Source organism: Aquarana catesbeiana, linkage group LG05 (assembly GCF_042186555.1).
Source record: "Aquarana catesbeiana isolate 2022-GZ linkage group LG05, ASM4218655v1, whole genome shotgun sequence".
In the NCBI taxonomy this organism is placed as follows: domain Eukaryota; kingdom Metazoa; phylum Chordata; class Amphibia; order Anura; family Ranidae; genus Aquarana; species Aquarana catesbeiana.
Window position 1 is genome coordinate 175,919,347 of NC_133328.1, and position 15,519 is coordinate 175,934,865.

The window sequence follows — 15,519 nt, forward strand, 5'->3', positions numbered from 1 at the left end:
ATTCCCTAATTACCATGATTGGAATATGCTGTGAATGTCCCCTTTGTCCTCATGCATGCTGGATTTTTATGTAATTATTATTTTAGGTCCTTCATACTTATTTGCCCTTCAATAACCTCTCCAGCATGGTGTCTCCTGCCCTATATTCACCTCATGTAGTCACTTAACAATGTATTTTATCAGCTCCATAGTAGTGCTTTACCCCAAACACCCCCTAAAATGTTTGTTAATGTTATTTTAGCTTTAAATTCAGGCAGAGTGCCAGAGGCTTTTTTTGTGGTGTCCACAAATTTTTGGTAACCCTCCCTCCCCCAACTGCTAAGTCAGCTGATCCCAATTCTCTATCCTCAATCATCTATCTGCTGACTTTGCCAAACCCATACACACTATACCCATCTCTTTACTGGTCAGATTTATGGATGAATTCCCCAAAGCATGTAGTGCAAGGGCCTGCCTGTATACTTTCCAATGGAACTGTTTAAAGTTTTTGTATCCTATTATTATCTTGATAGGTAATAGCAGAATGTCCAAATGTCCTCAAATGTGTACAATGTGTATTTATATCTTTGTATTCAGACACTTCTTACCTGTCCAGTGGTCTGCTAATAGTGTAACTAAGGAGGGGCTGTTCCAAGTAATACCCTGTATTTAGGCATTCATCTCAAAATGAAGTGAAGAGGGTTACCTGTCCAAGAGTTCCCCCCCCCCTATAATGTTAGAAATGGCCCATGAGAGGGGGGGAGGGGGAATATGATAGGTGTACCTTATACTTTGGCCTTGTTAAATTCCCCTTATTAAATGCTATCTGGAGGTTGCCCCATAATGTTTGTGTATAATCTGCTTGCCATGTTTCTGTGAAAAAATAGTAATGTTTATTGTTTTTTCCTCAACAGTTTCCTTCCACGCCACAGGAATGGCAGACTGTGGCCTCCCACTTTGCCCAGCGGTGGGACTTTCCTAACTGCGGAGGGGCAATTGAAGGGAAACACGTCCACATCGTCCCACCACCCAACCTCGGGGTCGTACTATTATAATTACAAGGGGTTTAATAGTATAGTGATGTTGGTGGTGGTGTCGGCTAATTACGACTTCTTGTATGTGGACGTGGGGAAGAATGGCCGGATGTCCGATGGTGGAGTGATCGCCCAGACGGAGTTCTACAGGCGTCTCCAGAATGGCAGCTTGGACTTGCCACCTCCAGAGGACAATGTTGAAGGTCTCCCATTTGTGTTCGTTGCTGATGAAGCATTTGCGCTGGGGGACCACCTGATGCGGCCATTCCCGATGAGGACCCTCACCCCGGAACAGAGGGTTTTTAATTACCGGCTGGCCAGAGCCTGAAGAGTGGTGGAGAACACATTTGGAATCCTGGCCAGCCGGTTCCGATTATTTCTGACACCCATCCATATGGCGGAGTATAAACTGAACCATATAATACTTGCCTGCTGTGTTCTCCATAATTTTTTAAGAAAACATTCAGCCAACTATGCTGGCTCAGTTGGGCCTGAGGCCGGAATCCCAAATCCATCAACACTGACGGCGCTTGAAAATGGCCATCCTGGCTTGCCCTCCCTGAATGCCCGTGATGTCCGGTTACGCCACCTGGAGTTCTTTGCGGGTAGGGGGGCTATCAATATGCCAGAGAATCTGTGACACCTTTTTCAAATAAAAAACAAACAAAAGAAATTCTTGGTGGACACTTACTGCTTGTGTTTGTTTTAGCTGACCCTGACAGAAATGTTTTGAGTGCAGAAAATGTCGTGATTGGGTAACCTTATAAAAAATAGTGTTGGCTGGTACTTCCTAAATGCCAAAACACATTTCACTACAAGTGCACTTGCAACTGCACTGAACCTGCACTTGTAGTGCAAAGTGTAATTGCCCTTAGGAAATAACCCCCATTTGTGCATAAAACAGCAATTACATCACCCCAAAAGTGTTGTAGTGTTGAGACAATAATCCACCATTCTTGAGTAAGGCACTTTTTTATAGCTGCACAATCACATGTGCATTTCCGCAAGGTTTTTAAAACAAACCAACATGTTTGTTGTATAACAATGTTTGCAGTAGCATTATCAAAAATTGAAATATCCATTTCAGATAAAACAGGCCTGTGTAAAACCAACAAGAAAGCCAAAAAACTTGAACTTACAAAGTTCACATATGGTAAAACCTGAAGGCTATATCAGACATGAGTATTTAGGAACTGTGTTTGATATAGCGTTCAGATGGGGGGAAATCACCCCTGGAAAAGCCAAATTTGGAAGATGCACACCAAGTTCAGAATGTCAACATGTGCTATCTGCCATCAGGGGGGATCAAGGGACGTGTTTTGGGGGAGCAAGCCCTTCCTCAATGCGACTTTATAATTGAGGAAGGGGTTGCACCCCCAAAATGCGTCCATTGATCTCCCGTGATGGCAGATAGCACATGTTGGCACACTGTGTGCATCCTCCAAATTTGGCTTTTCTAAACATTGTAAAAATTTTAGTTACATAAAACAGGTGATTTTGTGGGGTTTAAATTCGCCTCAAAACATCAATGATGTTATTATTTTTTTTAATAACATCAGTGATTTGTTGCTGGATGTTTTGCAATTGGAGATTACACCCCATGATCTCCCCGATGAGTATCTGGGCACTTTCAGATGTAAAGCGTTCTGGATCACGATCACCTAAAAAGAGATAAAGAACAAAAAAAAAGGTCTCAAAAATCTGCCACCATCCATCTCTTTTACCTGAGTCTGTGGTCGCAGACACTCACCTGTTGTGGTGCCAATCTCCACCACATCTTCTTCTTCCTCCTGCTCTTCTTCTTGGGTTGGTATTTCCCCTTCTTCCAGAGGGGGGGGGCTCTGGTCTCCTGGGATGAGGGGTGTCCTCTGAGTCTTTTCTCCCCTATGTAAAACAAAAATGGTATAATTAGCACACAGATATTTGATGGCAGAACTAGAAATAGGAAACATTGCTTGGAAGTGGGGTACAATTATCTATTTTAGCCGAGTTCCAAGATGTATATTTTTTATTGCCCTTTGTCAAGCTGCAATACTTTACCTGTTTGGTACAAGCTTCACAGATGTAGCCCCCCCTATAGTATACACTGGAGCACCTGTGTGGCCCCCCTAATAAAAAGGGTGTTCTGGGGTCCCACACTAGTGCTCCAGTGTCCAGATGTGAAAACAGCTGCTCAGTGTCCTCTCCTTACACACAATCTAGTTTGCATTTCATTCTAGTAACAAACCCATCTACACAAACAAATATTTGGCATCCAAGTAGGCCCCCAAAAATGTGTGAAAATGCAATGGTGTTCTAGAGGCCGAAAGAAAAATGTTTGATACGAACGAATAATGGGCCCATGAACATTAAAGTTGACCTTTTGAAACGTTACAATTACTAAAAGCATATGGAGCAGAACGAACGGAATAAAGACAGAAAGAATAGGAACACAGCACAACTACTTACTTTTTTACAGCACTCTCCGGATCTTTCGGTACTGCTCTGGCTCTCTCAACTCCAGGTCCGACCACCGCTTCCTGAGCTGATCTTTAGACCTTCGTACCCCGAAATTCCGCTCAAGACTCCTGACCACTTTCGCCATGATCTTGGCCTTTCTGATGTTGGGGTTGGGGTAAGGCCCATATTTTCCGTCATAGTCGGACTTCTTCATGATGTCGACCATCTCCAACATCTCCCCAAACGACATATTTGTGGCCTTAAAACGTCTCCTTCTGGATCGGGACGTGCCTGGATCCGGGCTTTCCTCCTCCTCCTCCTCGTTGTTCGAATTAGCACGCATCTGCTGTAACTCCGCCATGTGCTCTTCACCCACTGCGCCGAATGAAAAGGGGCGGGGAATAGACTAGAAAGAACGTCAGGGGCGGGCGGAGTTACACGCATGCGCAGTGTGTATAAAGCGTAACACGCGTGCGTATTACGTACAATCTGTGAGCGGAGGAAGGAGCATTGGACGCGCCGATCGTAAGAACGAAGGTAAGAGCCAAACTTGTGCCTATACTGCTTCTAGATTGAGGCCTATATTGTAACAAGATTAGGAGAGTTTTGTCTGACATTAGGCTTTGTCTTGTGTTGTGTCTTGCAGTGAACATGGATATCTTAATGAAAGATAATGACTTCATGTCAGTATTCATAGATATGCTAAGTGAGCTGCCCTGTCTGTGGGAGATTACCCACCCCCATTTCAAGAACCAAGCAAAGAGGAAGGCAGCACTGGAGCAATTGTGTGAAATTGTGAAGCAGGTGATCCCCACGGCAGACATCACTTATTTAAAGATTTTCATTGGTGGCCTGAGGAGCACATATCTAAGGGAGCACAAGAAAGTCCTGGATTCCCAGAGATCCGGAGCAGCAGATGACATCTATGTCCCCAGGATGTTGTACTACGACAGGCTGCATTTTCTGGCAGGCCAGACTGAACCCAGGCCATCCCTCTCCAGTCTTCCTTCCACGCTTCCTTCCCCCCCGGCTGAGGCTTCTGATGCCCAACCTGGGCCTTCCAGGCCACATGTGGAGGAGCCCAGATTGAGCCAGGTATAGCATTCCTCTAAATATTTCTGCTTGTCCAATCAATGATGTTAACTAGATGTTAGTTGGGAGTACTAATTTAGGATTGTGATTGATGATGCAAAACATTACAACCATGTCCCTTTTTCATACACAGGGAAGTCTCAGCCAGGAAGTGGCCGGGCCGAGCCGGCTGGCTGATATCAAGGTCCCTCCCCTACACCTGAAAACAGAAAGTGGCAGTAGGACGAGTGCCCTAGAGGAGGCGGCTATAGCATTCTTTTGGAGGGCTACAGAGGTCCTGGGAGCACCCCACACCAGGCAGGAGAACATTGCTGCATTCATAGCATATAAAATGCAGAGGATGGAGGAGGGCCAAAAAGCCATGTGTGAGGCCCTCATATCAGAGGCTCTGGAGAAAGGTATGAGGGGCCAAATTACACCTCACACACAGCTTTGGGATGGTCCTCCTCCTCCTCCTGCAGGTCCTCCTCCTCCTCCTCCCTCTCCTCCAGGTCCTCCCAGTCCTCCTCCAGGTCCTCCCAGTCCTCCTCCTCCTCCTCCTCCGGGTCCTACTCCTCCTCCTGCCACATCTCCAACTGCACAGCCACAGCCCGGAAGGAAGCGTGGAAGGAAGACCAGACAGTGATTGCCCTGGGTTCAGTCTGGTTGGCCAAAAGATGCAGCCTCTTGTGGTACCACAGCCTGGAGACACAGATGTCATCTGCTGCTATCCGGATCTCTGGGACTTCTGGACCAGACTGCCCTCCCTTACATATGGACTCCTCAGGCCACCAATTTTGATGTTGAAGAATTGATGTCTGCCGTGGGGGTCCCAGGCTTCGCTAATTTCTCATGTTGATCCAGTGTTGCCTTCCTCTTTCTTTGGTTCTGATCCCTTAATAAAGGATTTTTGTTTTGAATTATACTCTATGTGTTTTACTTCAAAAAGGACAGTTGGTTTGTGAGGATTCAGGTACATTTCAAATATACAATGTGAAATGAACAAGGGACACCAACACCAAACAATCTCCTGGAGATTAAATAATAAAAGATATCAATGGTGTTGGGGTAACTTGACACACAAAACACACACAAAAATATTCTGGAGTAAAAATAAAAATAACATTGAGCAAAGATCAGCCTTGGAAAAAATCCAAACATTAAAGAAAAAAAAAGGCTGAAAATCCAAAAAAAATAAATAAATAAATAAAACTGTCAGATGTGACAACTAATAACAATATATTGAGGGAATCCCACTAAAAAAACACAAATAAAACTTTGTGAGAAGTGTGTGTGAATATGAGCAGCAAAACGACTTAATTCTTGTCACATTATAAAGAAGAGAGTGCGCTGTATTAAACCATTTTTAACATTGCAGCGTGACGAAAGTGCTGTATCCATTGCGAACGCTAAGTTTACCAGAACGAGCTGTCCCGTGTCGGAATTTCTTCTGAGCATGCGTGGCACTTTGTGCGTCGGAACAGGCCACACACGGTCGGAATTGACGCGATCGGATTTTGTTGTCGAAAAATTTTATCTCCTGCTGTCCAACTTTGTGTGTCGGAAAATCCGATGGAAAATGTCCGATGGCGCCCACACACACTCGGAATTTCCGACAACACGCTCCGATCGGACATTGTCCATCGGAAAATCCGACCGTGTGTACGGGGCATTACTGTTCTTCCGTCTTTTTGCACGATTAATGATGTTGGAAAACCCCAACTGTATCTGATGTCGGCCGTCCCCAATTGTTCCTGAAGGGGTTTCAGTTGGCATCTCTGGGCCAAAGTTCCTGTTGATAAATCAGTAAATATTTGTAAACCTACTCTCTCGTATTTCACAGGATGCTCCTCTGAGATTCTTCCAAATCTTGGCTTTATCCTCATACTGATGGAATTTGATGATAACGTCCCTCGGTATTTCCTCTCTCAGACCTGGGGGCTTTCTGACCCTTTGTACCCGATCAATGTTTAGCTCATCTTCCACCCTTCTGTCTAAGATTGGGTTAAATATTTTTTTCATCTTAGTCTCTAGGTCCTCCCCTTGTTTTTCCGGTAGCGCTCTAATCCTGATGTTTTGCCGGCAGCTTTGATTTTCTTGTTCTTCTAGTTTATATAGTATATATAGTATATCTCGATGGTCAGTTTGCATTTTTCTCATTTGTGTTTTTAGATCTAATATTTCTTGAGCTTGTTTCCCTGTTAATTCGTTCGCTTCTTCAACTCTCTTCAATAAATGGCTCATATCCGTCCTTACGTTTAAAATTTCCGTTTTAATCGAGCTTTCTAATTTAGCAAACATTTCCAGCATTTCTATTTTCGTTGGGATTAAAGCCAAATTTCTTTGTTCTTCAATTTTATTGAGATCAAATTCTCCCGTCGACTCCAACTCTTCTCTGGACTTTTCCCCTTGATCTACTTTATGTTTCACAGGCTCTTTCTTCTTTTCTTTTGTACCCAGCTGCTTTTTTTCCACTCCGGGACTCCTTGAACTCACTTCCTTTAGGTATTTCTGAATTGTACTCGTATTCAAACTCTCTTTGGGGGTCTTAGGTTCTGTTGCTTTTTGCGACCAACCTCTCATGTTCTCTTTTATTATTTCTCTGCCTCCCCCGCTAAGCTCTCAATACTCCAGGAGTTCAAGGAGTCCACTCCTAGGAAACTTATCTTAGTCCCCTTTTAGCGCCTTACACCCAGCTATTGTCTAACCTCAGTTAGAGACTGTATTAACCCAACACTTATTCGCTTTCACGCTCCTTGTGGTGGTGTAAGCACCTGTAGAGTTTTGCTTCTCAGATACTCTCGGTAGAGTGAAAACAAGCAGGACACAAACAATGGGCGTTTGCCATAAACATTGGGATGGCAAAACCAATGCCTTATGCTCTAGGACCCCAAGACATTAAATCCTTTCCATTCCAATCAATTCATTGAAGACATTAATTGTAGCTAAATAATAAAGAGTTCATTTCTAAAGCAGTCTCATAGGGGCGTTCTTGGGGTTCTCGCTTTGTATTGTGGCCTTTGCTTGTAATGACGTTGGAATGCAGTATTATCAAATCTATAGAAGGAAAAAAAAATGAAGAAAATCTTTCTCTTCCCACTGGCTTCTTCTCTGGCTGTATACCCGAGATCATATACCCTTCTGAAAGAACAGGTGCAAAAACACGTACAGTCCTGTAACTCAGTGTGAACAGAGAAGGACAACAATCCCTGAACATTATCAGCAGTATGTCATACAAATTGGCTTCAGTCCATTTGTTGTCACATTCCTGTTTTAAGTACTACCGTACTACAATTAGCATTTAGGGTCTTGAATAAGACTCACACATGGGTCCCGTAAACTGTTAGATTAGTTCTACAGCATTACACCCTCTTCAAGGTTCCAGAGTCCCTTTGTCATACTTTGTTAATATGCTTGGCACTGTCATTTAGGGCTAGTCTCTTTAGAAAGTCTCTGAGGTATTAATAACAGCAACGATTTACTTGTAGAAGCAAAAAAAATCATACCTGGAGAGGAGTTTCTTCATACTGCATTTCTCAATTTTTCAACCATAGAACTCTACGCACATGCACCAGCCTGAGCATAAGCCGTGAGGCCCAGAGAATAGAATCTCTCATAGCGTCTATTGTAAAACATAACGCCCCTGATATCCAGAGCCAAATCTTGGGCCTGCTGATCAGGAATAATCTTGAGCACCTATTTAAACTGGTCTTTTAAGGACTGACATACACCAATCGCTGCCAGCGCAGGCTGAACCACTGAACCTGCCAGAGAAATAATGTTTTTAAATAGGAATTCCAACTTCTTATCCATTGGATCCTTCAGCATTTGAGCATTGTCTACCGGACAAGTCAAGTTTTTATTCACAGAGGTTATAGCAGCATCAATTGCTGGAATCCCCCATTTCGTATTAAACTCTTCCTCCATAGGATAAAGTGTTGAAAACTTTTTTGGAGGAAAAAAACTACTTATCTGGGTGCTCCCACTCAGAATACATAAGCTTTTTTAGTAATGAATGGATTGGAAAAGCATGAATAGCTTGGGGAGGCTTTAGCGAACCCAAACAAGAAGTGGGCTCATTGACTGACCCCGCTACTGGCAGCAAAAATGTGGAGCGGACCAATTCAGTGAGAGATCGTACCAACAACCTTTCAGATTGTGAACCTGATCCTTCTGTATTAGACTCTTCAGAAGAGGAGTCATCAGCTTCTTCCTGGTCCCCTGAGAGAAATTTGTTATCTCTCGCCCCCTGTTCCTCAGTTTGAGTGTCCTGGGTAATGGAAGGGGACCTGTCACGCTTAGTCCCACTCTGGGATGCGATTAACGCATCAATCTTTTGTTCCAAGCCTAAAATGGTTGAGGAAAAAAACCTCTTCAGTAATATATACAGGGGCTGCAGTGTTAAGAGCAGCTTCAACACCCGACGTCCCTGATGGCTTATTCTGACCAGCCATTTCACTGTCAGGGGAGGATGCCATCTTTTTTTAGATGGTTCTAGGCTTTTTTGTGGCTGTAGAAGTCTTTCTATAGCTATTTTTTTAGGTGTTTTTACCCCCCCCCTCTTCCGACCATAGCCCGATGCACAAAGCAGAAGTAATACCAGTAGGAGCGCATCAACTGCTTGAACAATAGTCCAGCCCTGCCGTTACTATTAATGTTCAGCCTGATGCAATAGTAAATGTGTCAATAGGAAATGCCTGTGTCACCAAACCTCTTTCATGTCCCTCCGTCAGCTTGCAGCAGCAACTATGGAGCTTTTAAAAAGCACATTCCCCTCGCTGGACGTTGGAGGACGCCAACGCTGCGCTAAGCCCCGCTCCCCCCTCTGTCTCATTCGGCCCCCCTCCTCTTTTTTAAAAAAGAGTTTTTCCGTGCCTCTGATCCTACGGGATCGTTCAGTGAGGGAGGAATGATGAGGAGGGGACCTGGAAGCTGCCGCAGAGTAGGGCGGCATGCTGATCGCTTTTTTTTTGTTTTCTCCTAACGCTCACCTCATGAAGAGGGGGAGAGTACAGCCTGCATGGGGGGTGTCTGGTAAAGAGGAAAAACCCCCCAAGACTTACCGGAGGTCTGCCTGCTAGCTGGAGAAAAAAAGAAGCCTGCTGCTCCGAACACAGTGTGATCTCTTGAGGAAGCATGAGAAGGTACGTGCTCCATACAGCCCCCAGTGGTGACACTTAGGCATGACAACATTTACTAACTAAAGGAGACATTTCATAAGAAAATTCAAAAATTTCTTAGAAAAACTCCACTTACCTTTTCCGCAACAGGGTTTTCTGTGGTAATAACCCACAGACCCAATCTTCACCCTTCACGGTGGGTTCCGTTAACAAACCTTCAGGAGCCAGGGACCCTCGGGGAACCCACAATCCTGGATCTGTAATAGCATCCCGCCAGTAAAATGGCCTTAATACCAAAAGTAATGGATCCCGGGTCCAGCTCTCTAAAAAGAGAAGCATTACAGGCAAAACTTCGTTTTTTCGGACACGAGGCCCGGGTACCATTCAATTTGGCCTAAAGGACACTTTGAATGGATCTGGCTGCATAGCTAGCCCCAGCAAGGATTGCTCCAGTGGAGCTCAGCACAGCACAGCACATCTTCACTCGTGACCAACACCTTAGACACTGGCAAAAAAACTGAGGTACTCCCAGTAGTGGGAGGGGTTATATTGGGAGTGGACTTCTTGTCTTAGGGTGTGCCAGTGTCCATCACCTGAAGGTGGCCTATAACCCACATAGTAACTACTATGGCTCTGTGTCCCGAGATGTACGATAAGAAAATTTATATTTATTTTTTTAGGGTTAAAACCACTATAAGTATAGCTTTCTCTTCAGGAAAGAGAATAGTTAGCAGCACAGTAAGGACATCACCAAATCTCATTCCAAAATTTGTGAGACTAGAAGTCAGAGGTGCAATCCCTTTTACTCACTTTCCAAATGTGCATCTATGAGACTAAATCCAAAGTAGTGCTTAGGCACAGAATGTTTGCTGTTATTTTTCAGGAGGAATTTAGGACAAAAAGTGACATTTTTTAGGCTACATGCCCATGGACATTTAAAAAATGAGCTGCAAAGCTAGTACCGACGCCAGGAAAAATGCGGCATTAAAAACAAGATTTTTTTCGCGTTTTGCATTGGCATCAATGCCCTTTTAACCACGCTAGCTTTCAGCCACGTTTCTCTGTCTCTATTCAAAATCAATGGTTCCCTATGGGAGCCCATTGATTTGAATAGAAGTCGCACCAGAAGTCGGATCAAGATGATTCGACTTCTGGTGCGACTTGTGTGCTGAGAATTCTGCAGGGGGACCCTGACAAAATTTTGTGTGAGGTTCCCCCCAAGATCCATACCAGACCCTTATTCGAGCATGCATCTCGGCAGGTCAGGAAAGGGGGGGACGAGTGAGCGCCCCCCTCCTGGACCATTACAGGTCACATGCCCTTAACATGGGGGGTGGGTGCTTTGGGGCAGAGGTGGCCCCTGCGCCTCTCCACCCCAAAGCACCTTAACCCCATGTTGATGAGGACAAGGGCCTCTTCCCGACAACCCTTGCCCGGTGGTTGTCAGGGTCTGCGGGTGGGGACTTATCGTGCTCTGGAAGCCCCCTTTAACAGGGGGCCCCCCAGATCACCGCCCCCCACCCTAGGTGAATGAGTATGGGGTACATGGTACCCCTACTCATTTACCTAAATAAAAAAATGAGGTGGCCCCTGCGCCTCTACACCCCAAAGCACCTTAACCCCATGTTGATGAGGACAAGGGCCTCCTCCCGACAACCCTTGCCCGGTGGTTGTCAGGGTCTGCGGGTGGGGACTTATCGTGATCTGGAAGCCCCCTTTAACAAGGGGCCCCCCAGATCACGGCCCCTCACCCTAGGTGAATGAGTATGGGGTACATTGTGCCCCTACTCATTGACCTAAATAAAAAATGTCAAAAATAAACACACTACACAGGTTTTTAAAGTATTTTATTAAAGCAGCTCTGGTTCTTCTCCTCTCTCTTTTGCTCTTTTGCTGGGTCTTCTCCCCTCTCCAGTTCTTCTCCTCTCTCTTCTGCTCTTTTGCTAGGTCTTCTGACTTTTTCCCTCTCCGGTTCTTCTCCTCTCTCTCCACTATCTTCTGCTCTTCTGTTGGGTCTTCTCCCTCTGTTCTTCTTCCGATGTTGACTCGACGTGATCTCCTGGTGTAATGCTGGGTCCGCCGCGTGCAATGACTTATATTGGCATGGGGTGGGGCCACCCGATAACGTAAGTAGGAGGGCACGCCCCTTGTGACGTCACTGCCCAGGGCATGATGGGGCAATGACGTCACGAGGGGCATGTCCTCTGACTTACGTCATAGGGTGGCCCCACCCTATGCCAATATAAGTCATTGTACACTGTGGACCCAACATTACAAGTCAACATCGTCAACATCAGAAGAAGAACAGAGGGAGAAGACCCAACAAAAGAGGAAAAGTTAGCAGAATGAGAGGAGAAGAACCGGAGAGGGGAGAAGACCCAGCAAAAGAGCAGAAGAGAGAGGAGAAGAACCAAAGCTGCTTTAATAAAATACTTTAAAACCTTTGTAGTGTATTTATTTTTGACACTTTTTTATTTAGGTGAATGGGTAGGGGTACGATGTACCCCATACTCATTCACCTAGGGTGGGGTGCCGTGATCTGGGGGGCCCCTTGTTAAAGGGGGCTTCCAGATCACGATAAATCCCTGCCCGCTGACCCTGACAACCACCGGACAAGGGTTATCGGGAAGAGGCCCTTGTCCTCATCAACATGGGGACAAGGTGCTTTGGGGTGGGGGGGCGCAGGGGCCCCCTCTGCCCCAAAGCACCCACCCCCCATGTTGAGGGCATGTGATCTGGATGGTCCAGGAGGGGGGTGCTCACTCGTCTCCCCCTTTGCTGACCTGCCAGGCTGCGTGCTTGGATAAGGGTCTGGTATGGATCTTGGGGGGGAACCTCACGCAAAATTTTGTCGGGGTTCCTCTGCAAGATTCTCAGCACACAAGTCTCACTGCAAGTCGGATCATCTTGATCCAACTTCTATTCAAATCAGTGGGCTCCCATAGAGAACCATTGATTTTGAATAGGGACAGAGAAATGCTGGACAGTGCATAACACTGTGTATGCAGTGTTAAGCCCTGTTAAATCACGTTTAACACCTTCTACCGGCGTTTTTACAGCTCTAGCGCTGGAGCCTCAGAATGCACTGGTCCTGGGTTTTTTTTTAAGCTTAAAAACGCCTATGCCACTTACAGCTCAAAAATGCCATGGTGGGCATGAGGCCATAGGCTAACATGGAGAGACATTTTTAAGCTGCAAAAAACGCTCAAAAAAGCGTCTGTAAAAATGTCAGTGGGCATGAGGCCTTAAGGTATTGCTTAAGCAAAATTAAGATTTCTATATTTTTCCTATAAGAGAGCCACTTTAAATCTGGTTTGCTGTAATGATTTAATATATGTGTTTGGCTTTGCCCTATGTGAATAAATACATTTAAATCTGTATAATGTCAAGGCTGCAAAATTATACATAGTATAAAAGCAAAGTCTTCTTACAACTCCAACATTGGTCTCCCAACAGGGTCCTCTAGGCACGTCGGCTGGATGCAGAGGTGGTGGTGTAGTATCAGTTCCATTTATAAAGGTGGAAGCATTGTAATAATTGTATAGTGTCCAGTGAGTGATGTTCTTTATTATGTCTTCTTGGGCTAGCTTTAAGAAGATATAATTATGCTTAGATGCATCAAGTAGTGATAGTACATTTTAGAAGCAAATTTCAGTAATTTTTTGTCTTACTTTTTCATTGACATCATCCATCAGAGCTAGTAAGAAGGTGTAAAGGTTGCCAAGGAATAAAGCAAATATTCGACCAAGCTGCCACTTTAGAGCCACACGGGGATGGTAATCTTCCAGATTTGCTATTGTTTCAAATAAAGGTGGGCAAAACATCCCAAGCAAAGACATTACAATCTCAACCTGTAAAAGAATCAAATAATTAAATGGTCAGTGTGCAAAAAATGACTATTTGACTTATGTGACAAAGCTAATGCGTTCACTCACTCACTTTTAAAATAAATCTTTAAACTTAACCGCTATCACAAATAAGATGCAGCTAGAGGTGCCTTTATGTATATTTTATTCATAGTGTTTTTGTAGCTGACAAACTTGGGCCATTACATTATACAAGTTTTAAATTGAGCTATTGATCAGCACTTTGGCCCACCAGCTACAACACTTGAATAGTTGACCCAGCAATTCCATTGGCACCTTCCCTGACCAATAGAAAGATAAATGGGCAGCCCAATGTTGTTGCATTCTAGCTGAAGTTCAGATTTGCATAAAAAGAGAGACCCAGATTTTCAGGTGGAAATCTAAAGGCATATGCAGACACATCTAGGTGCCTGCATTTTAATACATTACCTGTTAACAGTTATACAGTTATAGCAATAACAAGTCAACTTAAAATCATCTGGGATTGTCTGTAACTGAGTTCATGTTCTGTGCATTTGCATCTGCATGTTCTGTGTATTTGCATCTGCAAGAGGATATGGAATCTCCATGTGTTTCCTGTTAGTGAAGTTCACATTAGGTCTCCTGAAATTTTTGCGGCAAACATGTCTACTGGTACTGTGGCCAAACAGCTCTGTGACTGATCAGTTTTTAACACATCGTTCCAGAAGACCTGGTGTTTACCTACACTGTATGTAAAATGGCATACTCTAATCTTGCTCTGATGTTCTTTATATGGACAGCAAAGGATTTTTCGTAACACACCTCCCATGTAGGTTGACTTGTGGATGTATGTACTTTGACAGCAAAATAAACAATAAGTATACAGCGCAATCCCAGATGTATAAAAGCAGGTAACTTCCTAATAAATCCTTATGAAATAAAGTGGACTAAGTAAGTTCATAATAGGCCATAGTAGTAAAAACAGTCCATAAAAAAAACTTCAAGCACAAAGCAGTCAACTCCACCAAGAGACAGGAATAGATCTTTGAAAAGGACACAAGGGGTGCCACTAAGTGCAGTATTAAAAACATCCTTAATAAGAAAGTCAAATGTGCACTCATGTAAATTCATAAAGGGAGCGCTTGTAGTTACGGTTGCATCTGTAGAGGGATTGTCCACACACCAGGGAGGAATATTGGCAGCAGCAAATAACATGGATTGATAAGCCAGGGAGCCGCCCATGAGCTGGAATGGAAGGGCATCCAAAACCACTGTGGAATGCAGAACTGGAAGTGGCGTCATAGGTAACACGTCTTGGAGTGCCACTCAGCTCCTTTGTCAGACCTAATAGGCTATGGAAGATGATGCTTGTACTTATAGTTGCAGTGGACCCTGGAGAGGAGGGGGGGCAGCCCCAGCACTAGAGGAAAGGCAGAAGTGCTGCCAGACTACACAGCAGCCTCACAAGACTTCAAGTGTGATTCAACAAACATCCAAATAACTTTAAAATGAAAAAACAAAAACATAATAATAAAATAATAAAAAAATATAATAAAATACAATGATTTTAACACTCATGTAACCTTTCTCAGTGTCAGTATGGTTACGACAAACACAGTGTCCCCCCACACTTTAAGTAACATCATGAAAAACTTTCTGGCGGTTTAAAAGTATGGGTCAATGAAGGTATGCCCAAAACCTACTCTTCAGCTGAAAATTTCATAAAACTGTGTAAACAGGAAACCTACTGAATTTACGTACTGGATACGCAGGCTACAATAGGTCTCAATGAGGAGATAGAGATTAGTATGATTTTATAATAATACTCCTTGTGCTGTTTCTTTCCTTGGGTTATCGATTTCTGACCATTAGTCCCCTCTCCCTCTGCTATTATAAAGTGTACAGCTAATACAGAGTAATTAACAAGATAACATTTCTATAATATTTCTAAGATATGGTTACTATCATTGTATTTTGTATTTTATTATGCCTTATTGTTTTTTTAATTTTAATGTCTTTGGATGTTGATTGGATCACACTGTAATGCCC

General features: G+C 44.0%; 1 protein-coding gene across 1 annotated transcript in view; it reads right to left on the reverse strand.

Moving 5' to 3' along the window:
* Positions 1-15,519, reverse strand: part of LOC141145971 (transmembrane channel-like protein 2) — a 257,035-nt gene that overhangs the window by 66,510 nt on the left and 175,006 nt on the right. The window contains exons 10-11 of the mRNA XM_073632759.1: positions 13,315-13,494; positions 13,075-13,230 (exon numbers count right to left, since the gene is read on the reverse strand). Coding sequence (XP_073488860.1) covers positions 13,075-13,230; positions 13,315-13,494 — 336 coding nt within the window. The remainder of the gene's footprint in view (positions 1-13,074; positions 13,231-13,314; positions 13,495-15,519) is intronic.